Below are 25,825 nucleotides of genomic sequence, written 5' to 3'. Positions count from 1 at the left end.
GTATTGTGTGTAGGTCAGTGACAAAACATCTAAATTGAATCTATTTTAAATTCAGGCTGTAACACACCAAAATATGGAAAAAGTCAAGGGGTGTGAATACTTTCTGAAGGCACTGTAAGTCAGTCAGTTAACACTCCATCTACTGTTCACATTATTTCCATTGTTTCTCTTAAGCAGTTAGCTTCTCACCCAATCACAAGCTAATAGTCTGAATTTGTCACCTCCATTATAGGGCAAGCCAATAGTGAAAGTCTGTTATAGAATGGCATTTTATTTTACACGGGAAGCAAACAAGCTAAAATAGTTACTTTATTGTTTTGTAAATCAAATATTGTCCTAAATTAGTCAGTAGTCAGAGGGATAACACGACAGTACAAAAGTGCAGACTGGATCCAAAGCTGTGTTCGAATGCCCATACTAACATACTGTATGTAGCATAACATACTGTAGCAAAACATAGCATAATGAATGACTAGCTAGACATCTTACGATCTTACGACTTCATTAACAATGTCCATTGAGAACGCACAACGACTAAGCTAAGAATGACGTGAATAATCAAGTCAATAGGTTGCGTTCGTAAATTCACTCTGGCTATCTACTCCCGATTTCAGCTTTTGGCATACTAACTATATCCATACAATGACCAATAAGCATACTACATACTCAATTTACGTCGCAAATAGTATGGTTAGTATGAGTATTCGAACACAGCTCTGGTTTTATGGACAAAAACAATCGATAGTTTTTCCTGTAAAGTGCTATATTTGTACCATATAGTGGCCCCACGCAAACCTATTTGACCACAGTAGAAGTCTAGCAATACTTCCTATGACCTAGCTTTTTGTTCAAACTCATCTATTTTATAATCTACGGACTCTAGCCTGGACCCTGGTTTCATGGAGACACAATCGATAGTTTTTCCTGTAAAGTGCTCTATTTGTGTCCAGACACCCCACATTAAGCTGTTTGACTACAGTAAAAGGCCAGCGACACTTCCAATGATCTATATTTTTGTCCAACTCATCTATTTTGTACAGATAAAAACATACTCAATTTCAGTTCCCCTGTGTGTAAACGCTGTGATTTTAGATACTTGATCTGGGTTCTAAACACTTAAAACACACACCCTAACCCTATCCCCTCAGCCCTCAAATTAAGAGGGTACTTCTAATGACTTATCATGACATCTAACGACTACACTTGCAGGGCAAGGGGTGAGGGAGGAAGGAATGATTTTTAAATGGACCGTCCTTGCCTGGAAATTCGTCACTCGTTCATCCCTTGATGATTGTGTTTTCAGCCACCCGTCGCTTGGGGGTGCTTTATATGCGCTACAGTCAATTATGATTGCATGTCTACTTATATTAACTATACAATTATTAATATACGCCTCCTTTATGATAGCTAGCAAATTAATTATCTTACTTACGTTAGCCTGTGCAGTTGGAACTACTTTTACGAGAAGTGTTTGTGCATTAGTAGCACAATTTCTAACTTGTTTACATTCGCGAATTGAATTATGGGGCGTTTCAGGCCCGAAGTGAACATAATTGTACACTCGCAAACTCCATTAAAAACGAGGGCTTGGTGTTTACGTTGCAAACCTCCCTTGCTTGGTTAATCATTTGGAATGAAAATTAATGGGGAAAGAAAGTATAGGGTTTTGGAATAAACACCGAAAATAAGGTCTGAGGTTAACACAGGCTTAGGAGATCTTATAAGTGTTGTTCTATGATAATAGCAGTCAGTTAACATGGCCTGTATGAATTATAAAGTGTTATGTGCTTTTCTTACATTCATTCTTCAAAATTCACAAAAATGTAGGTTAGCTAATGAAGATTATCTCATAGAAAAAAAATTATAAAATATTCTAAACCTGTGTTGCTGTTTTCGCCACAGACCTTATTTTCGGCATTTATCCAAAACCCCTACAAAAATGCCCTTAATTTTCCCCAGAGTCTCTGTCTAATGAACCATGGCAGAGTTAGTGCCTACAAAATAAACGCCATTATTATTTCTCTTTGTATAGTGGCTTGCAAAAGTATTCACCCCCTTGGCATTTTTCCTATTTTGTTGTTACAACCTGGAATTAAAATGGATTTTTGGGGGGTTTGTATCATTTGATTTACACAACATGCCTACCACTTTGAAGGTGCAAAATATGTTTTTATTGTGAAACAAACAAGAAATATGACATAAAAACAGAAAACTTGGGCGTGCATGTTACGTTCCCCAGATTATGTGTTGTAGTTTGTGTATTTGCATGTGTTTATTTCAGGAAATGGCTTCCTGAAATCACTCAAGCAGCTGATTGGTCGACTCCATGGCTAATTGGAGAGCTGACCCAGCCCCCTCGTCAAGATGCAGCTGTCTCCAATTACCTATTCTTTCTGAAGCTATATATAAAGCCAGTGTTCTGTTCAGGAGAGAGATTTGCTGGGGGTTCATTGTTGGGAGGTCGTTGCAGAGCGATTGAATGTGATAGAGGTTCATTGCTGGGAGGTCATTGCAGAGAGATTGAATGTGAGGGAGGTCATTTCTGAGAGAGGAGGCTGATGGCTGTGGATAATTTACTATGTTAGTTGTTGGTAGCAGTTGGTATGTTCTGTGAGTTTGTTGCTCAGATAGAGCTTATTTGATGTCCTTTGTCTCTTAGTTTGTTTGAGAAATTATTTGTTCTCCTGTTTCATTTGTTCCCGGGGGGAAGGGGAAGGCACCTAGGGAGTGCTTAGGCAAGAGGCCCGTGGGCATACATATACCCGTAGTATATTCATTGTCTATGCACAATAGGTAAGACCTGGGTGGACCACCCCCTGTATTTTGGTTAGGGCACCAGGTGGTGCTAAAGTAGGTAAATGGTGGGTAGGCAGGTTAGATAGGAGAGGGGGGGCTTTGAGATGTACTTTCTTTGCTTTGGTTCCGTCCAGCCTCTTTTCCCCATATTACCGTGTAAAGGAATAAAGTCCTTGTAAACGGTACCACATTCTGCCTGTTGTCATCCTTACTCACGCCTACAGTCCATACCTCTTCACGGAGAGTTTAGTTGTAGCAGGGTGCTGCGTTCCCTCTTCATAGAGGCGTGCGTAACAGTGCATAACTATTCACCCCTCAAAGTCAATACTTTGTAAAGCCACCTTTTGCAGCAATTACAGCTGCATGTCTCTTGAGGTATATCACTACAAGTTTGGCACATCTAACCACTGGGATTTTTGCCCATTCTTCAAGGCAAAACTGCTCCAGCTCCTTCAAGTTGGATGGGTTCCGCTGGTGTACAGCAATCTTTAAGTAATACCACAGATTCTCAATTGGATTGAGGTCTGGGCTTTGACTAGGCCATTCCAAGACATTTAAATGTTTCCCCTTAAACCACTCGAGTGTTGCTTTAGCAGTATGCTTAGAGTCATTGTCCTGCTGGAAGGTGAACCTCTGTCCCAGTCTCAAATTTCTGGAAGACTGACACAGGTTTCCCTCAAGAATGTCCCTGTATTTAGCGCCATCCATCAATTCTGACCAGTTTCCCAGTCAGTGCATGATGCTGCCACCGCCATGCTTCACTGTGGGGATGGTGTTCTCTGGGTGATGAGAGGTGTTGGGTTTGCACCAGACATAGCATTTTTCTTGATGTCCAAAAAGCAACATTTTTGTCTCATCTGACCAGAGTACCTTCTTCCATATGTTTGAAAAGTTTCCCACGTGCCTTTTGGCCAACACCAAATGTGTTTGCTTATTTTTTTCTTTGAACAGTTGCTTTTTTTCTGGCCACTCTTCCGTAAAGCCCAGCTCCGTGTAGTGTACGGCTTAAAGTGGTCCTATGGACAGATACTCCAATCTCTGCTGTAGAGCTTTGCAGCTCCTTCGGGGTTATATTTTGTCTCTTTGTTGCGCCTCTGATTAATGCCCTCCTTGCCTGATGTGTGAGTTTTGTTGGGCGGCAAGTTCTTGGCAGGTTTGTTGTGGTGCCATAGTCTTTCCATTTTTTAATCATGGATTTAATGGTGCTCTATGGGATGTTCAAAGTATCAGATATTTTTTTTATAACCCTACCCTGATTTGTACTTCTCCACAACTTTGTCTCTGACCTGTTTGGAGAGCTCCTTGGTCTTCATGGTGCCGCTTGGTGGTGTCTCTTGCTTAGTGGTGTTGCAGATTCTGGGGCCTTTCAGAACAGGTGTGAATACACTGAGATCATATGACAGATCATGTGACACTTGGATTGCACACAGGTGGACTTTATTTAACCATTTTTTTAAATGATTTTTTTCACCTTTATTTAACAAGGTAAGTTAGTTGAGAACAAGTTCTCATTTACAACTGCGACCTGGCCAAGATAAAGCAAAGCAGTTCGACACATACAACAACACAGAGTTACACATGGAATAAACAAAGATATAGTGAATAATACAGTATAAAAAGTCTATATACAGTGTGTGCAAATGAGGTAGGATAAGGGGGGTAAGGCAAGAAATAGGCCATGGTGGCGAAGTAATTACAATATAGCAATTAAACACTGGAATGGTAGATGTGCAGAAGATGAATGTGCAAGTAGAGATACTGGAGTGCAAAGGAGCAAGATAAATAAATAAATACAGTATGGGGATGGGGTAGTTGGATGGGCTATTTACAGATGGGCTGTGTACAGGTGCAGTGATCTGTGAGCTGCTCTGACAGCTAGTGCTTAAAGCTAGTGAGGGAGATACGAGTCTCCAGATTCAGTGATTTTTGCAGTTCGTTCCAGTCATTGGCAGCAGAGAACTGGAAGGAAAGGCGGCCAAAGGAAGAATTGGCTTTGGGGGTGACCAGTGAGATATACCTGCTGGAGCACGTGCTACGGGTGGGTGCTGCTATGGTGACCAGTGAGCTGAGATAAGGCAGGGCTTTACCTAGCAGAGACTTATAGATGACCTGGAGCCAGTGGGTTTGGCGACAGGTATGACGCAAGGGCCAGCCAACGAGCGCATACAGGTCGTAGTAGTGGGTAATATATGGGGCTTTGGTGACAAAACGGATGGCACTATGAAAGACTGCATCCAATTTGTTGAGTAGAGTGTAACGGATGTGAAACGGCTAGCTTAGTTAGCGGTGCGCGCTAAATAGCGGTTCAATCGGTGACGTCACTTGCTCTGAGACCTTGAAGTAGTAGTTCCCCTTGTTTTGCAAGGGCCGCGGATTTTGTGGAGCGATGGGTGCAGAGGGTCCCTGGTTCGCGCCCGGGTATGGGCGAGGGGACGGTCCATTACATAAAATAAAAATAAATTTAAATTACAGGTTGTAATGCAACAAAATATGAGAAACGCCAACGGGGGTGAATACTTTTGCAAGGCACTGTATGTCCAATATGAAAAAGCTATTACATTTGTGATTGGCCACTCTTTAAGGAAAGTACAATGTGCAGTGACACTCCTCTAGGTGTAAACTCTGTGGATTTGGAAACTGAAAGTGCTCTTGAGTAGAATGGACCCCCTTTTACTTCAACACTACTGTACATTCAGGGAATTATGTACGGTGCAATATGTATGTCCAATATGAAAAACGTAATAAACATTGTGCAGTACGATGGGTTAATTAGCAATGTTAATAATATTGTTACTATAATTTATAATTAATAGTAGCATTATAAATAATTTGTATTCTCGTTGTTACTCTAATAACTATCTATTAATCATTAGGTGTATTGCTGTTAACAATAATGTCAACGATATAATATTATTTGTGTTATAAAGGTGATTCACTTTCATCAAGAAAAAAATAATCTAAGTCTACTAAGATTTCCTCATAAAATGTTACGAATTTCGACCGTTTTATTTTTTTACAATCTTCATTGTGGGACTTTTAAGGGAAATCGCCGAGGTCACGTCCATATTCTTGCTAGGTCTTGCTGGCGGAACGGATTTTCACATGCCCTTGCATGTAACGGAAACGGAAGTAGCTAGCCCTTCTGAACTTTTCAGTTTTTCGATGGTTAGTGCTATCCGACTTCCTTGGGACGTACCTACCCTAAACCCTAACTCTTACCATTTAAAATGTCAACTTCAACAGAGAGGAAGAGAGAGAGAACAAATCCAATTTTGATAAACATCACAGCAGCAAGATTTGTGACCTGTTGCCACAAGAAAAGGGCAAACAGTGAAGAACAAACACCATTGTAAATATAACCCATATTTATGTTGATTTATTTTCCCTTTTGTACTTTAACTATTTGCACATCGTTACAACACTGTATATAGACATATGACATGCCTCTATTATTTTGGAACTTGTGAGTGTAATATTTACTGTTAACTCTGTTGTTTATTTCACTTTTGTTTATCCATTTAATTTGCTTTGGCAATGAAAACACATTTCCCATGCCAATAAAGCCCTTTGAATTGAGAGCGAGAGGCCCAACTCAGCGGAAAATCTGTCTCCCTCCAGCAGGTGGAGTTTTTTCGCACACAAAACAGGGAGTTTTTGTATGGTGTTCGATAAGAGTGTTGAATTTGGTGAACAAAAACATTTATGGCTTATTTGCTATGTGAGGTTTATTTAATTAAATATACGTTTCGCAATGCTTAAGTTGTTACGAGTGTACTGATATAAGGTGGACACGTGACATCCCGGCATCTTTGAGAAAAACACTTTTTATCGGAGTTGTCTGGAGATTGATATGCTCATTCATGGCATGAGGCTAGTAGCATAGCATCTCTCTCAATTTAATACATAAGGGATAATGAAAGTGGTGGAACTAACCTTCCACGGATTTGTATTATTTTCCTGAGTATGCATAACCCCGATTTGATTATCCATTTTATACCATGGCTATAACTTAGCCACATTTGCTGATAGAAATGTGTTCAACATCCACTGAAGTAGCTAGCATGTTTACTAGATAGCTACAGTTGTTGTCTTGGTAACGAAACAAATTTGCTAGTTTAGCTAACCAAAACATCACTCAGTTTGCTTTTATGAAAATCGAATTCAACAGTGCCAATAAGGTTTTCAATTTGACTTTTGCTTTCAAATGCAGTTCAAACAACATGTGGGAATGAACTATAGCCATTGAATTCTACTGTGCTGATATACTGTGTGTTATACGGAAATAATGAACGTTCTAGAATTCCCTTAAAGCCAATCAGAAACAACTATTCAACAATGCAATGGTATGAATGCAGTTGAGGTCAACAACCCTCATCATATATTTCAAAAAGGATTACAGTAATGAGATGTATCCACCAATCCAGAGAAAGTATAAACTGGAGCTAGAAAGCCCAACATACCGCTGTGTGGACAACGACTCTCCCATTGCTAGGGTGGAGAGACATGTAGTATCTTGTCAGTTTATCCATCATTTTTTTTATTCAATGGGGACGTCCCAAGGATCCCTAATAGCACGCACCGTTTTTCGACAGCTGAAACTACATTAATTAGATCATTAATTGGTTGAACTAAAATGTATTATTGATTATTTAAATGTGGATGCTTTCCATCTTCAGAAAATACATAATATCATAATGCATAATGACCGTATTTGATCATACGTCAGGGGTCAAAGCGTTATGGAGTTCAAAGGTCTGAAGAATGAGCGCTCGCTTCTCTGATGGTCGGAGAATTGGACTTAAAAAGGGTATAAACGCGTTATTCGAGCTTATCATTTAATTAATATATTAACGTATGTGAAAAATACGGTTGTTGTTTGGATGGCTACACTCACTCCTTTCAATAATCTGTGGTTGGAGACGGTCTTGTCTTCTTCAATTATTTAAGGAAACCTATTTGGGTAGCATGCTACATGCGAACTAGCAGCTAGCTAAGTTAAGTTACAGGAAGCCCCCTAGGGCCGTCGTGTCAACTAAAGATCCGAGCCAAAGATAGTAAGCAACGCTTTCATGACAGCCTAGAACGAGGAAGTTATTTGTCTAGTGACTTGAGCAGCTCACAATCTATTAGGATAACGTTATTTGTTCAACTGTCTTTTTTTCCTTCACAGAATAGTCGTGTAGGTACGCTAACCAGTTAAACAACATGGCTGAGTTGCTTCTGGATTCAAGTATCCGAATATGGGTGGTTTTACCAATTGTATTGATTACATTTTGCGTTGGAATTATCCGTCACTATGTCACCCAACTCCTGCAAAGTGACAAAAAAGTTGATCTGGAACAGGTGTCAGACAGGTGAGTTAACTGACTGAAATACTGTTATCCCATGGTATGAGAAACTTTAGGCAAACTGTTGTAATTATGATGACTAAATATGTCAGCTTATTGCTTACTATAACCTTAAATTGACTTTTTTGCAGCCAAGTCCTTCTGCGTAGCCGCATCTTAAGAGAAAATGGAAAATATATCCCTAAACAAGTAAGATTTGCATAATATTTTTTATATTCTGAAATGTTCTATTCCTAGTGTGTGTTAGAGAATAAATGTATATATTTTTTTGTAGTCATTTAACATGCGGAAGCAATATTTCAATGATGCGGAGACTGGGTTCTTCAAGAAGGTCAAGCGAAAGGTGACTCCCAAAAACCCAATGACTGGTGAGTCAATCTAACTATTTGGGTTCTTCCCACTTTGACAGTCTATTTTAGTTCCATTCTTACAAATGAGATTAGCAACACATTTTCTCACTCAGAGATGCATTAAAATGTGGTAACAATGATTTTTTTTTTGTTTTACTGCTGTGCTACACACAATTATTCAACAACGCTTCCTTTTTCAGATACCAGCATGCTGACTGACATGATGAAGGGAAATCTGACCAATGTACTTCCCATGATTGTGATTGGAGGATGGATCAACTGGGCATTCTCTGGCTTTGTCATCAGTAAGTTCAGCTTGTTAGGGACATTGACTGCCCTGCATAACCTCATGTTAGATGTTGAACTTGCAAAATTGGTCCAATAATTAGATAGGAAACGATGCCTACATAATATACAGTCATCCTGAATTGTTTGCAATATAATTACACCACAGCCACTTACTATTGTGTTGAAGTGGTATTGAACACTGTTAATAATAGTTTTTCCCCCCACAGCTAAGGTTCCCTTTCCTCTGACATTGAGATTCAAACCAATGCTGCAGCGTGGAATTGAACTGTTGTCTCTTGATGCATCCTGGTACAGTATTCCATTCATTCAGTTGTCTGTTGTTTTCAACCAGCCTTTTAATTACACCAGCAAAGCAAAAATAGAAACATACTTTGGGTAATTCAAGGGTAATGGAATTACGCAGAAAATGTATACCTAACAAAAACCTCTTGAAGTTTAACAAACCATAGAATGGACCTCTATGCACAACTTCTAACAATTTCCAATAAACATTTTACAAAAACACATTTACAGGAAGAATTGTGCAGATACAACGTTTGGCAACAGAATACAACTGAGGGAGATTTTACTGTTATTCTGGTACCAAACTTAGCATCAGCACAGTTCATTTTTTTTACTGTGTAAATTGATCAAATTAGTCATTTTGTATAGAGTTGTATGTAGGAATTATCCAATTGCATTCTTGTCAAGACAATCTTTAGGATGTGATTCAGTATATTCCTATGTTGAGGATGTGATTCAGTAGATTATTTTATTTGTAATTGTTTCTAGGGTGAGCTCAGCCTCTTGGTATTTCCTTAATGTTTTTGGACTGAGGAGTATGTACAGCCTCATTCTTGGACAGGACAATGGTAAGCTGATAATGCCAAGTCTTTGCCATTTTCATAGTGTATATGTTTAACAAGAATACAGAAAGACTTGGTACCTTGGTGTTAATGTAGAAAACATGTTGGAACAACTCGTTTTAGAACTCTGTTAACAGAATACTGTATCTACCTCGTGAATGCATTTCAGAGTTGTTTACTGTACTTGCCCCAGTTGCAACCCAACGGAGGTACGATGTGGCGGGCACATTTTCGTATTACATGATGACTGTTGGTCTTGTGTTCCAGCTGCGGATCAGTCGAGGATCATGCAGGATCAGATGACTGGCGCTGCCATGGCCATGCCGCCTGATCCTAACAAGGCCTTTAAGGTGAGAAACAAGCAGCCTTGATGTCAGTCTCTCAGCATTAGCTAGCTGTACGTGGACGATCACCGTCAATCATTAAGCTTTAATGTCTAATCTTGCTAATATACTTTCATCTAAAGTCATGAGGATATGGTTTTGTTCTATCCTGGGGCAATTAGTTATTGTGTAATGATGGACTTAAATCAAAGACATAGTGGTTGTTGGAGCCAGTTTTCGTACTAGTAGGGGTTTTCTTTTTTAAGCCTGTCTCCCTTGTTCTTTCAGAGTGAATGGGAGGCGTTGGAGATTGTGGAGCACAAATGGGCCCTGGAGAACGTTGAGGAGGAGCTGATGTCTCGAGATCTGAACTTTTGTGGAATCTTCAGTCAAGAGATAAAAGCCACAATGTTCTAATGAGGTTATTGACTCAACTGCTGCTGTAGAGGCAGCCAGTTTCTGTGATACAGTGTATCATCAGGGTTCTCTGAGGCAGTTGTAAAAAAAAATATTTAAAAAATGTCTTAAATATGATTGTGATACCTAAACAGTATATTTTTGGCTCAAGGCAATAAAAAAACAACAATAGAAAGGCAAACATATTTAACCTCTGACATTAATTTAATGACAACTAATGCCTATTTGTTTCGTTGTGTGAAAATAGTGTAAGTTGAATGTAAATGATGCATGTTCTCAGCTTAGTTTTATTATTGCCTTGCAATTTTTCACTATTACGCCTTACTGTTAACTGATTTCATTGTGCATTCAAATATCAGCGCATCACACAGATGTATTATTTGTAGAAAATAGTTTGGTTGTGTTGATTAATTTCAGACATGCTTCTCTGCACATTTCTGAAATGGCTTGTTCTCTTTGTGTGTGTGTGAACCAAGGCCTCATCTCTGATATTGTCTGCATTGCTTGTGTTTGTTTAAGTTGTAAGGTTCTTAGGAGTAAAAAAAAAGTTTTTTTTCTTCTTCTATTCTGTCTCTTTCAGAGGTGAACTGGTGTTACCTGATTAGCTCCCAATACCATTTAAGCATTTTTAAACATACAAAATCTTGCCAAAACATCCGCTTTGGCTGTACTGTATAATTGAATGCGATGTAGCCTGTCCATTGGAGCTGATGTTTTTTGTATCTGTGCCAGAAGAGGTGGTGATATGGGGAGGTGAGGATGTATTGGAAATATACCATCTGCTTGGCTGTGGAGATTTAGAAATAAATTATCTGCAGATCTGAAGGCTTTCTCGTAAAGTGTATGTTTCATCAATTACGTGGAATGCCTGATCTCCGTGTAGAAAAAGCAATGCGTAGCATGTATGGTACATCTGAGGACTGCATCATTAGATGTTTAGCCATGTCATCCTGAGGCTGAAGTATTATACGCATACAATGTATAAGAATGAATCAGACATTTTATTTTATTTCACATACTCATCGCAAAGTAGCAACTTCACTGCATTGTGTCTAAGTAACATTGGGACAGAAGGGGAAGATGATGCAGGTGTGAAATGCCAATTTTCATGAAGGTATGAATATGAAAACGTCCTTATTGTAAAAAAAGTTTCTCGTATAAGAAAGTGGGTACAGTATTCAGTGCACCTCAACATCCTAAATGTGGACATTCATGTATCGGACTGGACGTTAAGTAGTTCTGGAGGACCAAGGAATACGTTTGAGATGGCATCTTGGCCTCTTCCAGATCACTCAGAAAACACTGAACTACCTTAGAGTGCCTCTCTTCCCACTAAAAGCCCAGACATTTACTGCAGCATCACCAATCGCGTGTTGATACAAGAATATAATCATTGCAGTCACTCCATTGTACAAAATGGCTTTATGTTTTGAACAGCAATTTCAGACCAAACGGGTGTTGGTGAATAAGATAATTGTGTAGTCAGGCTGGCTGGCATTAACCTTGTGTGTGCCTGAACATATTGTACTAATGTGATTGACAAACAAAAATATGAAGATTGACCTTTTACTGGTTTTTAGGCAGTATAATGGCCTTCCGCTCCAGTTTCTATAAACTGCATATTGACAACTACATACTGCATATTCTCAGGGAAATAATGAACATCCCAAACTAAGCAGGCCTTGCCATTCAGAGCATGGCCACAGCCCAATCTAAACGACATCTCTAAAGAAGGGCTCGAGTTAACCAGCTCTCACAGCCACCTTCGATCGGATTATAAACCCTGATCATTTACTGGTAAAAAAAGATAAGGAAAGCCAGGATGTCATGTAAAAGTGTAAAATCTACCTCATGCCTACTGGCTATAGTCATTATCATTTATTAATATCAAAAGATGAGTATACAATAAAATATTTAATCTATTAACAAAGTAAATTAATTCACCCCGCCCCCGTCTCTGAATCAATGACCAAAGACAAAACATTTATTACAATAGAAAAATACTGTACAGATGCGCTTTAAAAAATCATTTAAGAGCTCTCTATCCATCGCTCGTCATTAAGAAATTGCACAGAATAAAATTAAACTATCTAATTTTAAAGATGTAGCCATTTATTTGCTTCTACTAAAAGAGTACAAATTATATTTGAATCCGAAAAATATGCATCTGTCTATGTCCTGCACCAGAGATTCTATCTCAAAATCACTGTTGATAGTGGAAAACTAAGCCTAACTAGAAATATCTCCACGAGCACCAAGAGCCCCAATTTATGTGTCTGATAATTCAATGAAAAACAAATAATGGATCGCAAGGGAAAATATACAACTCCTCCAACGATATTCAAAGTGTCTGCTTCTAATACTATGGTTTTCTTCACCTTTATGTTCCATATAAATCACATTGCAACGTTTCGGTTAATGCAGTTCTTGATATAAAGAAAACAGAGTAATAGAATGTAATCTAATTTTAAAATCAGGAGTTAACTCAAACCAGGTTATCCATGCTGCTAAAGTGTAAATCCACAAAACAAAACTATCTTTTGGTGTATTTTTCAATAGTACACTGTTGACACAGTCACAACATGTTTTCCATGTCAGCAGTCAAGTTTTCAAGATATTGGACATTCAAGAAGCGAAGTGTCACTGACCACCACATCATCATGATGATGCATTTTGCTGCTCAACAGCAGACTAATGGAAAAATAACAAAAGATAGCTTTTGAGTGGATTTTCCCTTTCCCTTATGATCTGAATAGCAAATCATTTCTGTGTAACAATTAAGTACCTTACTGTGATTTAATATATATATTTTTTTTAATGGGGGGGCGAGGTCAAATCATGATGTCAGTGATCTTCAAGTCAGACAGTCGGAGTTCTAGAAAGATGCCACAGTTTCCGATTCGGAATTCCGAGGTGGATGACCGTTCAAAACTATTTTTACCAGTCAGAGTTTTTCTTTTTCTTCTCAGAGTTCTCAGTTGTCTTGAAGGCACTGAAGTCAGATATTTCTGAGTTGTATTGAATGAGCCATAATTGGAGGGATATGTATCCTGAAAACTAGCCGTTATTGGTAGGGAGGTTTGAAACCGTTATTGGTCTAACTTATAACGCCTGGTGATGTCACAAGACATGCCAAAACTCCACCCATGGAAATCAAGCTGAAATTCAGGTCTTTTCAAAATAGCTTACACCAAAAGGGCATAATTTTCATAATTTCACAGTATTATTCCAACCTCATAATGAGGAAATATATAAAACACAGGAAATCAAGTTTGACTGCACTGGGCCTTTAACCTCATACATTGTGATTTACCTTCTAGAGCAAAATGTGTTCAATTCTATTCAAACAGCCTCAAGGAAATCTGCCTCGATTTCAGCTCAATTAAAAAGCACAGCAGTGGATCAAAGTTAGAGGTCATCTTTCCAGCAGTGCATCACAGTACAGATAGATAGTGGTGCACAGATATTCACAATTCATAGGTCTTGAATCATCTAAATTATGATTGACTATATCCAATCACTAAGAGGTCCATTTGGCATCAGCATAGACAGACACTGCATACCTTAGTCTGATTAAGCAATGACAGATTTCATCATTCAATGTTCTACTATATTGGTGTCCCCAGATTTACTCAATAATCTTAAAAAAAAAAAGAGAATAAATTGTATTCCTCACTCTTCTCCACCGGCCTGAGAATCTAGCCTCTCACTCCTTGTTCAAGGCAGAACAGAGGAAGAAGGTTCAAGTTTTTTTGGAATAGAAAAGAAATAAAACAATACAAAATCAAAAAGCCCCATCAACTCAGGAAAAATAAAAATAAAAAACGAACAAATCTGCTTCAGTCTGTTTCCATGTTGACACAGGGAGTGGCTCCCTCCATCCCATCGTGTTTGGGGGAAGTGACATCATTAGCAGGCTGGGTGGGAGAGGAGCTGTCCAAGGGGGCGGGTAAGGTGGGCTGGCGAATCTTATCTTGTCGGTGGTAGAACAGGAGGTAGGCAGCATTGGTCTAGAAGGGGAGGGTAATAGGCAAAGGAGGGGAGATCATGACATTGCAAGACAACAAAAAATAATAATTATCAGCTGTTCTTTAGCTAAACTTACCACAATTTGTTCCTCCCTTGCATATGTCACCTTGCTGTCATCAAAGTAATACCATTGTCCGTTGTCTTTGTTCCGGGCATAACTGGTGTCTGTCGAGAGAGGAGAGAAATGTTAAACACTGACTTGAAGGCATATATCAAAGTATGACATACAAAAGCAGCGTCTCACAATGTCCATCTCGGAGTCCGCCGTAGTGGTTGGATACTGCTATCAGATCATATCGGCTGGGCGGCTCTCCGTTTGTACCGGTCTTCCTCAGCAGACAACCTGAAAAGTCAAGGTGTCTGCAATAAAGAGCAATAGGGTTGGATTAGGATAGCTCCTCTCAACACGAATAACTCTGTAGTGGCTTAGAGTTTACACTAGTCACACTGACATCCTCCCCACTTAAAACCATGTGGACAGAATGTTTATTATTATACTGAACAAAACTATAAATACAACAATGATTTTATTTAGTTACAGTTAATAGAAGGAAATCAGTCAAGTGAAATAAATTAATTAGGCCGTAATCTATGGATTTCATGACATGATAGGGGCACAGCCATGGGTGGGCCTGAGAGGGGCAGAGCATAGGCCCACCCACTGGGGAGCCAGGCCCAGCCAATCAGAATTAGTTTTTCCCCCCACAGAAAGGGCTTTATTATAGATAGAAATACTCCTCAGTTTCATCAGCTGTCTGGGTGGCTGATCTCAGACGATCCCACAGGTGATGAATCCGAATGTGGAGGTCATGAGCCGGGGTGGTTACACATGGTCTGCGGTTGGGAGGCCGGGTGGACGTACTGCCAAATTCTCTAAACGACGTTGGAGGGGGCTTATGGTATGGTAGAGAAATTATCATAAAATTCTCTGGGAACAGCTCTGGTGGACATAACTTCAGTCAGCATGCCAATTGCACGCTCCCTCAAAACCTGAGACATCTGTGTCATTGTGTTGTGTGACAAAACTGCACATTTTAGAGTGGCCTTTTATGGTCACAATGTGCACCTGTGTAATGATCATGCTGTTTAATCAGCTTCTTGATATGCCAAACCTGTCAGGTGGATGGATTATCTTGGCTGAGGAGAAATGCTGATTAACAGGGGTGTAAACAAATTTGTGCACAGAATTATAGAAAAATAAACTTACTGTGTGTATGAAAAAGTACATTTTATTTCAGCTCATGAAACCAACACTTTACATGTTGCATTTATATTTTTGTTCAGTGTAGAAGACACAGACAGGATGTAACTAACCTGAGAGGGAAGTCAACGATGATGTCCAGCTTCTCCCTGGAGTACTTGGTGTAAGAGAAGCGCTTCAGGTGGATGATGAGAACCTCCGGCAGTGACCACAGGTCCAGTTTCTTAGTGGCCAGTTGGTGTTTCTTACACATTGGGCAGTACCTGCAGAAAACACATGCAACACATCTTTAGAAGACCATTGCACACAAATCACAACAGTATTTAGCAGTAAGTTGTAATATGTTACTGATGTAAAAAATATTAAGTCAACATCTTTTTCTGGGAAAACTGACATTAACTCTATTCAGCATCATTCTTGTTAGACAGAGATCGATAGATACTGTAGATGGATAGAGATACTGTAGACGGACAGATCCTATTTATTTAAACTTTAACTTAGATAGATACTATAGTATCTAAGTTAAAGTTACATAAAGGTTAAATAAAATCTACAGTATACAGTAAATAGATAAACTGTAGATTATATATAAATACTTTAAATAGATCGATAGTGTAGTGTAGATATAGATACTGTACATAGATAAATACAGTAGATAGATAGAAAGATAGATACTGTAAAGCTCTAGGAAGAGTCTTGGTGGTTCCAAACTTCTTCCGTTTTAAGAATGATGAAGGCCACTGTGTTCTTGGGGACCTTCAATGTTGCAGAAATGTTTTGGTACCCTTCCTCAGATCTGTGCCTCAACACAATCCTGTCTCGGATCTCTACAGACAACTCCTTCAACCTCATGGCTTGGTTTTTGCTCTGACATTCACTGTCAACTGTGGGACCTGATATAGACAGGTGTGTGCTTTTCCAAATCATGTCCAATCAATTGAATTTACCTCAGGTGGACTTCATTCAAGTTGAAGAAACATCAAGCATGATCAAAGGAAACAGGATGCACCTGAGCTCAATTTTGAGTCTGATCACAAAGGGTCTGTAAACTTATGTAATTTAAAAAAAAATAGTGTTTTAACAGTTTTTGCTTTGTCATTATGAGGTATTGTGTGTAGATTGCTGAGGATTTTATTTTGTATTTAATCAATGTTACAATAAGGCTGTAACGTAACAAAATGTGGAAAATGTCAAGGGGCCTGAATAGTTTCCAATGGCACAGGAGGACAGATAGGGTAGGATAGATAGAAATAACAAGTGTGGGGCAGTAGTACCAAGGGTTTTCTTCCTCCAGGGTCTCCACAGTGGTGAAGAGCTCAATGCACTCCTGCAGCTGCACTGTGGTCTGCTGGTGAGGAACCTCCATGCTTTGGTGTTTCACATACTTCTGTGGATGGAAGGAGTTCTGGAGTTAGCTAAATGACCAGCAAGCAGGCCCAAACACATTTAACACCTTCACACTTTAATAACACATATACTGTAAAGCATTATTCACACATACCTCTGCCTCATTCTCGTTGTAGTATTTCTTCTTCATGTCTGGATCCCAGTCCATGGCTACATATGGTTGAGCTGTGAAAGAGATACAGTAACATCACATCAAATGTCCAGCTACTAAGCTCCAAAACAAAGGAAAAGTACACTACGTGGCCAAAATCATGGACATCAATATGGAGTTGGTCCTCCATTCGCTGCTGTAACAGCCTCCACTCTTCTGGGAAGGCTTTCCACTAGATGTTGGAACATTGCTGCGGGGGACTAACGCCACAGGAGCATTAGTGATGTTGGGCGATTAGGCCTGGCTCGCAGTATGTGTTCCAATTCATCCTAAAGGTGTTTGATGGGGTTGAGGTCAGGGCTCTGTGCAGGCCAGTCAAGTTCTTCCACACCAATCTCAACAAACCATTTCTGTATGGACCTCGCTTTGTTGGGCGGCAGGTAGCCTTGTGGTTAGAGCGTTGGGCCAGTTACCGAAAGGTTGCTGGATCGAATCCCCGAGCTCACAAGGTAAAAATCTGTCGCTCTGCCCCTGAACAAGATAGTTAACCCACTGTTCCACGGTAGGCCGTACTTAAGAATTTGTTCTTAACTGAATTGCATAGTTAAATAAAGGTTACATTTAAAAATGTAAAACTTATCTACAAAGCTGGAAGCATAGAATGGTCTAGAATGTCATTGTATGTAGCATTAAGATTTCCCTTCACTGGAACTAAATGGGGCTTGGCCCGAACCATGAAAAACAGCCCAGACCATTATTCCTCCTCCACCAAAAATTACAGTTGGCACTATGCATTGGGGCAAGTAGCGTTCTCCTGGCATCCACCAAACCCAGATTTGTCCGTCGCACTGCTAGATGGTGAAGAGTGATTCATCACTCCAGAGAACGCGTTTCCACTGTTCCAGAGTCCAATGGTGGTGAGCATTACACCACTCCAGCCAACGTTTGGCATTGCACATCTTAGGCTTGTGTGTGGCTGTTCGGCCATGGAAACCCATTTCATGAAGCTCCCGACGAACAGTTCTTGTGCGGACGTTGCTTTCAGAGACAGTTTGGAACTTGGTGGTGATGTTGCAACCGAGGACAGACCATTTTTACGCGATATGCACTTCAGCGGTCCTGTTCTGTGAGCTTATGTGGCCTACCACTTCGCGGCTGAGCCGTTGTGGCTCCTAGACATTTCCACTACAAAATAACAGCACTTACAGTTGACTGGGGCAGCTCAAGCAGGGCAGAAATTTGACAAACTGACTTGTTGGAAAGGTGGCATTCTATGGCGGTGCCACATTGAAAGTCACTGAGCTCTTCATAAGGCCATTCTACTGCTAATGTTTGTCTATGGAGATTGCATGGCAGTGTGCTCGATTTTATACACCCGTCAGCAATGGGTGTGGCTAAAATAGCTGAATCCACTAATTTAAAGGAGTGTCCACATACTGCTGTATAGACAGTGTATATGACACTAGCTACAGGAGTGACAAAGCAGTTGGCAGTGTGAAAGTGATGTCTGAGACTCACAGCTAAAAGAGAAGGCACTGCCGTCCTCTCCCATGCCTCTCTCTGTGGTGCCGTTGGAGTTGACCGCCTGGATGGAGAAGAGCAGCTTCCTCCGTCTGGCCTCGCAGCCCTTTCTCTTTGCCTGCCTCTCGTTGGCCTGTGGCAGGCAGGGGAGGCACTCACCCCTCTCCTCCTCCTCATCCTCACATGGCTGCTGCTGCTGGTGGCCTGCACCCTGCTGGCTGTCTGTTGGGCCTGTAGCACTGGCATCAACACTAGCACCACCACTGGCTCCAGCACCACCACTGGCTCCAGCACCACCACTGGCTCCAGCACCACCACTGGCTCCAGCACTGCAGGATGCAGAGGCACTGCAGGATGCAGAGGCACTGTCCTCTGTGCTGCACCCTGCCCTGACCTCACTGCTGGCCCCCTCGTCAGCTTGTGCCTCTCCTCCAGACTCCTGGGTCTGGTCTGGCTGAGTCTGGGTCACAGCAGGCCCTTGGCCGACACCATCACAACAGTGATCCCTCTTGGAGGGTTCTGGCCTCTCACAGTCATCCTCGCCGTCATCTGTGGAGACAGACAACATTGTGGAGTGGAGACAATAAGTAAAATCGTGAGCTTGTAGAAATCCATTCTGTCCAGCGTATCAATGATTTGCTAAGTGAGAATTTTAGAGCTCAGTTACCGTAGCTGACACCATTGGTCTGGGTCTTGTACAATTCTTCCTCCTCATCGTCGTCATCATCATCTTCACCCTCCTCCTCATCCTCCTCCTCTGAGGGATCTGGTGGTCGGACATACCGCCTGTGGAAACATCATCGCACCATCTTTCAGACACAGTACAGCATCTTTACAACCAGTTATCACAATCAAACTTGATAAGAACCTCCATTATAAAGCATCGACTCTTTTAGCTGATGTTTGGTCTGTGACAGTAACTCACGCTAGCCGCTGCAGGAAGAGGTGATAGAGGGCGTCACGGCTGCACTGGCCTCGAGGCACGGTCATGAGCAGTGGGTGTCCGAACAGGGACGTCCCGTAGCTGCTGCTCCCTGAGCCGTAGTCCCTGTAGTGGGAGCGCTCCCTCAGGTACAGAGCCAGAACCACCTCATCCCCCTCCTCCTCCACAGAGCCTCTGTTCAGCTCATACCTATCAGGAAAACACACAGACAGGTGTCAGGGGAGATGCTAACAGGAACAGCCCCAAAAAGTATGTTTTTGGTGTGGAGGTAAATGCTGTTTTTTTACATACACAAATATGTCATCTCGGTCCAGGATGCAGCTTAGAGACTCATCAGCATGGTACAGCTTATAGAAGCGATGGTTGAACACGTCGGCCACAACCATCTGAAATAGGAAATAAGGAAATGAGAGAAGCACAGGTCAGTATCAACTCAACATTTTATGTGACGAATGACAAAAGAGTTACCAGAGGCTACTGTTTATTTCACAGTGACTTTAAAACGGTGTCTTACTTGATTGGCTGGGATTTTGGTCATTTCCGAGAGAACGGAGCACAGGTCAAACACTTTGCCAGCTTTGGGTACAACCAAGCGATGCTGGTGGGAGAGTAAACAAATAAATCAATACACATGGTCACATATAAAAAGCATGATGTAGGGCCAGCTACAGAAAGAGGAATCTTGTACCTGAACAGGTTTGGCCACAGGATCCAGAGAAACGAAGAATACCTCCATTACCCGGTCCTTGCTAACAGGCAGGGGCACGCTCAGGTAGCAGAAGGGGTCAAAGGTGACAGACACTTTGCGGCACTCGGGGCAAACCAGGGTGGACTTGAACAAGCCGTGGAAGGTGTCAACAATCGCGGAGTCGTTCCGTCTCCGGTGGTTACGCCATGCCTCCTCTGCCACTTCCTGAATGTTGAGGTCAAAGGGTGAGTGTGAAAATGCCTTTTAGGTCTACTACAGCTTGCAGAGCCATGGTGGTACAGTATTTTACCATTATTCTCCCTGCCCTCTTTCCACTACATGTTGTTACCTGGTCAGGCCTGCCAGCGGCGTCCCTCAGCTCGATGTACTCCTTGTTCTTGACCCGATTGAGATCCTCATGAAGCCCGTCCAGCAGGAAGGAGAGCAGCTCCTGGGAGTCATGTTGCTGGTAGCCCAGAAACTGGGAGGCAAAGTGACCAACCTTGGTCTGGTATGAAAAACAACACGAGGTTCTCAAGGTACGCATGGTAACACTGTGGCATGACAGACTGACAAGCCTTTTTAATTTATTATAAAAGTGTGGGCAGAGTGTCACACACTGATAACTACCTTGAAGATCCTGGGAACCACAGAGTAGTGCCTCCCCGACCACATCTGTTTGATGACATCAGCGTAGGCCTCTGCGATCTCCCCCTTCATGCCCAGGGGGTTGGTGAAGTTGAGCTCCTCCAGATAGGCATTCCTCAGGAAGTACTCCGTCAGTGGAGGAGTGTTACTGAGACACTGAACAGAGCAGGGAGAGGAACACAATCCATCCATCACAGACCAGGTCCCTGCATTTAGGTACAGCATTGACACATTATGTAGTAATGATGACTTACCTGCAGTGCAGAGTTCATGAAACACGTGTTTCCCAGATTGGTGAGGCCACAAACTCCTGGCTGGCCCCGGTAAGAGTCCTGCTCCTCCACAGAGTTCCTCCTACAAGACAGGGAAGGAGAAACATATCATCTACTGAATAATACAATAAGAAAAAAGGTAGTGTAGACTCCTACAGATACAACATGCTTTCTTATCCGACATATGGGAATCACCATTACCACAAAACTGCATTGCTACATTAGCAACAGTACATTATCTAATGACACACTGATAATATTAGCAAAGAAAGAAAAATGGTTAAAAGAAAGAACCCCCACATGATCTGCGGTCTGGAGCTGGGCCAGGTACCATCTGCATTCCTCATCTCCATGATCACCGTCTGCAATGCAGGCAGGACATGTTACAACACAGTTGCCATTGAAACACACTACCACTGTATCTCAGCGCTGACAGCCAGGGGAGCAGGTAGGTGTGGGGAGGGGTGGGATGAGGGGCGGAGCGCTGACAGCCAGGGGAGCAGGAAGGTGTGGGGAGGGGCGGGATGAGGGGCGGAACTCTGACAGTCTGGGGAGCAGACATACCATGCCAGAGCTGAGGCAGGAGTCGAGGACTCTGACGTGGACATTCCTCAGCCTCTCACAGCTGGTGTCTGAGCTCTTCATCCACAGCCGGGTCTCTGCCCCCTCCACCACATCAAACTGCTTCATCATCACCTTCTGAATCGTATCTGAAGGGGAAAACATGAAAACACACACACACACACACACACATACATACATACATACATATATATATAGATAGAGGTGCACAGTGACTCAACATAGCTACTAACGCATCTTTTGAATGTGTTTCTACTTACGGATGTGATCAGCACGGCTAAACTGTGCCGTCACAACATTTTCCATGTTGCTATGGAGGCACAAGAAGATTTCCACAGGGTAGACCTCAACCTTGACTAGGCTGGGCAGATCCACCACCTGAAACAGACCATGCATTAACAGTCAATGTACTGCCTAATACAAATGAAACACTTCAATGGAAGTTGTGTCTTTTCATAGCCATAACATGAGTTAGTACAACATGATATGATTTGACCATTGGTTCTGCAGGTTCTCTGCATCTCTGTGACCATTCTATTTTGGGGCAATTCCACGTTAAGAGTGACATTTTACAAAAATGTATTTACTTGAAGAACAGTGCCAATGCAAAGTTTGGTCACAGAATGACAGTGTGCTGTCATTTTGTTACCAAACTTTGCATCTGCATTGTTCTTCAATTAAATGTGTTTTTTTGTAAAATTGTCAGTGGACATTTTTAAAAGTAGTCCTTGTGCATAGAGTTGTATTGTTTGTTTAACTTTGAAATCATTGGTTTTTGTTTGACATACATTTCATAGTGAAAGATCTGAGTCTCAGTGTCACTGTTACTGTGGAATTGCCATTTACCTTTCGCTCCAGGGCAGGCTGGACCTCTACCATGCCATACCAGGCCAGAAGCTTATGCCATGCTTCAGCAGGGATCAACACAAAGTCCTCATTCTCCACCAGACGCTCCTTCAGGTGGTATGAATCCAGTTCTGTGGGTATCATAATCATAATGATATGTCTCTGACTTAATACTGTGTCTTCTGTTGTTACAGGACCTCTTTGTGATGTGACACTCACCCTCAAACAGCTCGGTGTTGTCAATCTGTCCAGGAAAAGAAGAGGAGTTCTGGTCTCCTGTTTCCACATACTCCTTCCACTGCTCATACCATCGCCTCTCCACCAGGTACCTTGTGTTAGTTATAGGAACAGCTAAATTGGAGACTTATATTTTGTTTGCCGACATTAATTAACCAACAACTCCACATCACATCCCCCTAGACTAGTATTTTATCAATAGAGCAATCTATTTTCTGATTGGGGTGCATTTGGCTTATTTACTGATACAATTCTAGCTATAATGGAAAATTCACAATTGCAGGAATGGATATTTCAAAATTAGGGCAGCTAACCTTTAGCAAATCATGGCTACCTAGCTAACGTTAGTGGTCTAATTCCCTTTTTAAATTGAGTTTGTTAGGACAAAACAGCACTTGAATGGTGTTTCATTCCTTCACACAGATTTCCTGGCCTTTATAACCACAACGGTAGCAGCGATCCTTCCTCATCTGGGTGTTATACTGATAAATCCAGTGGTGTAAAGTATTTAAGTAAAATATACTTTAAGGTACTACTTAAGTAGTTTTGGGGGGTTTCTGTACTTCACTACATTCCTAAAGAAAATATACTTTTTAACTCCATACATGTTCCCTGAAACCCAAAGTACTTCTTACATTTTGAATGCTTAGCAGGACAGGAAAATGGTCCGATTCACACACTTATCAAGAAAACATCCTTGGTCATCTCTACTGCCTCTGATCTGGCGGACTCACTAAACACAACATGCTTTCTTTGTAAATGATGTCTGAGTGTTGGACTGTGCCCCTGGCTATCCGTCAATATTATTTTTTGGAATCAAGAAAATCGTCCGGTCTGGTTTGTTTAATATAAGGAAAGTGAAATTATTTATACTTTTACTAATGATACTTAGCATTTATTGACATTTATTTCTGATACTTAAGTGCATTTAAAACCAAATACGTTGACTTTTACTCAAGTAGTATTTTACTGGGGGACTTTTACTGGAGTCATTTTCTATTAAGATGTATTTACTTCAACTCAACTATGACAATCGGGTACTTTTTCCACCTCTGAATAAAACGAAACTTTGCTGGCAAAACGAAAGTATCAGCCAGCTAGCTAGCTAACTTAGATGGCGCTCACTTTCTCAAAATAATAGGGACAACACAGAATAATCTGCAAGCTTTAGAAAACAAACAGAATGCCAACAATTTGATATTAAACCGAAAGGTTTACTAGATAGAAAGGTTTACTAGATAGCTGTCCCTCTCCTAGCTAGCGTAACAGCTAACAGGCGGGCTAGCCTGCTGGCAGTGGAGCTAGCTAATGTAAGCTTGCTTCCTACAGCCAAAACTTTGACATGATATGTCCTAACAGGCTATGTCAGCTGGGAGTCTGGGACGTGATGTTAATCGTAATAATAGTATCACAATCCAACTAACTAGTTGGTTAACCAAACAACTACAGTGAGTTGACATAACGTTAGCTCGCTAGTTTTCCGCATCATGCTCTTCCCTAAAATGCTAACTTGCTAATAACGCAGTGATCAAACGTCATTCCACAAACACCAGCGCATATGTTTCAGGCAAAAGTAATAACACACATTTGGCAATTTAAAAAAATGCCATTATCTAAAGATAATGCTAAATTATGCTGATTACGATATATGCCATCTAAGCAACAGCAAAGACATCACTGTCATTATTTGTTGTCGGTACATCAGTGTAGGGTTTAAATTCTGAGCAGAGGGCGGGTTAGTTATAAGTATCTTTAGTCTTACCAAGTATCCCCTGCACGGAGTTCATGTTCCTGAAGTAAAGACTCGATTTCTTTGCGTTGAGTCTCTAATCCAGGAGGTTCTGTAACCGCAGCTGAAGTAGTAGTAGCCATAATAACTCATAAATATCAGAATTCTGCAAGAAAAACACTGAAGTCAACCACCGCATAGATTATGTGGAGAAACCCTTGGTGAGATGATTCAGGAAGCAGGAAGTATTTTGATGGTGACAACATCCTTGAATGCAAACGTTTTTTTATTTATTTTTTTACTTGTGAGTGTTTTCCTTCCAAGCAGGTGATATTGTATCCAGAGGTCACACGTTCAGTATGTCAAGAATTATGAATCCAATCGTCACTTCATTCTCTAATGTTAGTGTTTCCCATATCTCTCCTTGGGGACGGCCAGAATGGTTTATGCTGATCAGTTTAATTAGTTGTATCAGTTTAGGGCAAGAACAAAAACGAAGACCACCTATTGGGCCCATGGGGTTGGGAAACTGTATACCTGTACTAGTGTATCACTCAATGATGTATATAAACCCACAAGTTTATTTATATACATCATGGGAATACCTGACAAGGGAACAGTTGTAATGCAGGGTGCCATGTGGCTCAGTTGGTTTAGCATGGCACTTGCAACGCCAGGGTTGTGTTCGATTCTCACCTGAGTCCAGTATGAAAATGAATGCACCATCTACTGTAAGTCGCTCTATATAAGAGTGTTTGCGTAATGACTAAAATGCTAAATGTAGTGCAGCTTGAACCAGCCACCCTGTGGTTATGGCGCTCCAGGCCTCTTGATTGTCAGTAATATGCATTCCTACAGGGCGGCTATCATATGCTGTTCTGGTATAAGATACGTTTTTATAAATTACACATGATTTGTGAAGTGTGGTCAATGGATGATGATATTGGAGAGAATATCATGGAGGAATGCCATTTTCATAATAGGCACAAGATGGCACTATACACTCATTTGGTAAAAACATTTGTAAGTAAAAACATGACCTATTTCCTCTGTGGTTGAAATATAAGTAACAAGGCTGTTTTTGTATATTCCTAGCCTTCCTTCTTTTAGGGTTCATTCTATGGACATGGTGTAGTTATGATCAGTTGTAAGTGCTGCTTCAGAGTCTGGTCAGAGTTATCTAAAGGTGTTATTTGATTGCATTTGACACAATGAACCCAAACCTATGACTATCGTAGTTACA

The 25,825-nt window shown here is 41.1% G+C and overlaps 2 protein-coding genes across 4 annotated transcripts; one reads left to right on the top strand and one right to left on the bottom strand.

Moving 5' to 3' along the window:
* Window positions 1-7,261: 7,261 nt before the first annotated feature.
* On the top strand, window positions 7,262-11,214 carry zgc:86609 (TMCO1/EMC3 family protein). 2 transcript variants are annotated; one of them, XM_021566981.2, is made up of 9 exons: window positions 7,262-7,603; window positions 7,967-8,150; window positions 8,276-8,333; window positions 8,419-8,512; window positions 8,695-8,799; window positions 9,010-9,091; window positions 9,575-9,654; window positions 9,916-9,998; window positions 10,260-11,214. In XM_021566981.2, exons 2-9 carry the CDS (start codon window positions 8,002-8,004, stop codon window positions 10,386-10,388), a joined length of 780 nt encoding a protein of 259 aa, XP_021422656.1. In that variant the 5' UTR covers window positions 7,262-7,603; window positions 7,967-8,001; the 3' UTR covers window positions 10,389-11,214. The 2 variants fall into 2 exon arrangements, with proteins under 2 accessions (XP_021422656.1, XP_021422657.1); XM_021566982.2 differs by having other exon boundaries at window positions 7,522-7,850.
* Window positions 11,215-11,372: 158 nt separating this feature from the next.
* Window positions 11,373-24,841, bottom strand: usp11 (ubiquitin specific peptidase 11). 2 transcript variants are annotated; one of them, XM_036947583.1, is made up of 22 exons: window positions 24,616-24,841; window positions 22,836-22,945; window positions 22,617-22,747; window positions 22,031-22,148; window positions 21,753-21,898; window positions 21,489-21,550; window positions 21,171-21,270; window positions 20,899-21,072; window positions 20,618-20,776; window positions 20,269-20,493; window positions 20,095-20,178; window positions 19,872-19,966; window positions 19,563-19,769; window positions 19,305-19,423; window positions 18,968-19,186; window positions 18,635-18,931; window positions 17,120-17,190; window positions 16,893-17,005; window positions 15,732-15,881; window positions 14,662-14,777; window positions 14,494-14,582; window positions 11,373-14,398 (listed from the first exon to the last, which is right to left on the bottom strand). In XM_036947583.1, the coding sequence occupies exons 1-22, from the start codon at window positions 24,723-24,725 to the stop codon at window positions 14,228-14,230; spliced, it is 3,066 nt and encodes a 1,021-aa protein (XP_036803478.1). In that variant the 5' UTR covers window positions 24,726-24,841; the 3' UTR covers window positions 11,373-14,227. The 2 variants fall into 2 exon arrangements, with proteins under 2 accessions (XP_036803478.1, XP_021422655.2); XM_021566980.2 differs by having other exon boundaries at window positions 18,635-19,186.
* Window positions 24,842-25,825: the final 984 nt, after the last annotated feature.

This window comes from Oncorhynchus mykiss, chromosome 16 (genome assembly GCF_013265735.2).
Source record: "Oncorhynchus mykiss isolate Arlee chromosome 16, USDA_OmykA_1.1, whole genome shotgun sequence".
In the NCBI taxonomy this organism is placed as follows: Eukaryota; Metazoa; Chordata; class Actinopteri; order Salmoniformes; family Salmonidae; genus Oncorhynchus; species Oncorhynchus mykiss.
The sequence above is the reverse complement of the archived record's forward strand: the minus strand, read 5'-3'. Positions and strand labels throughout refer to the sequence as shown.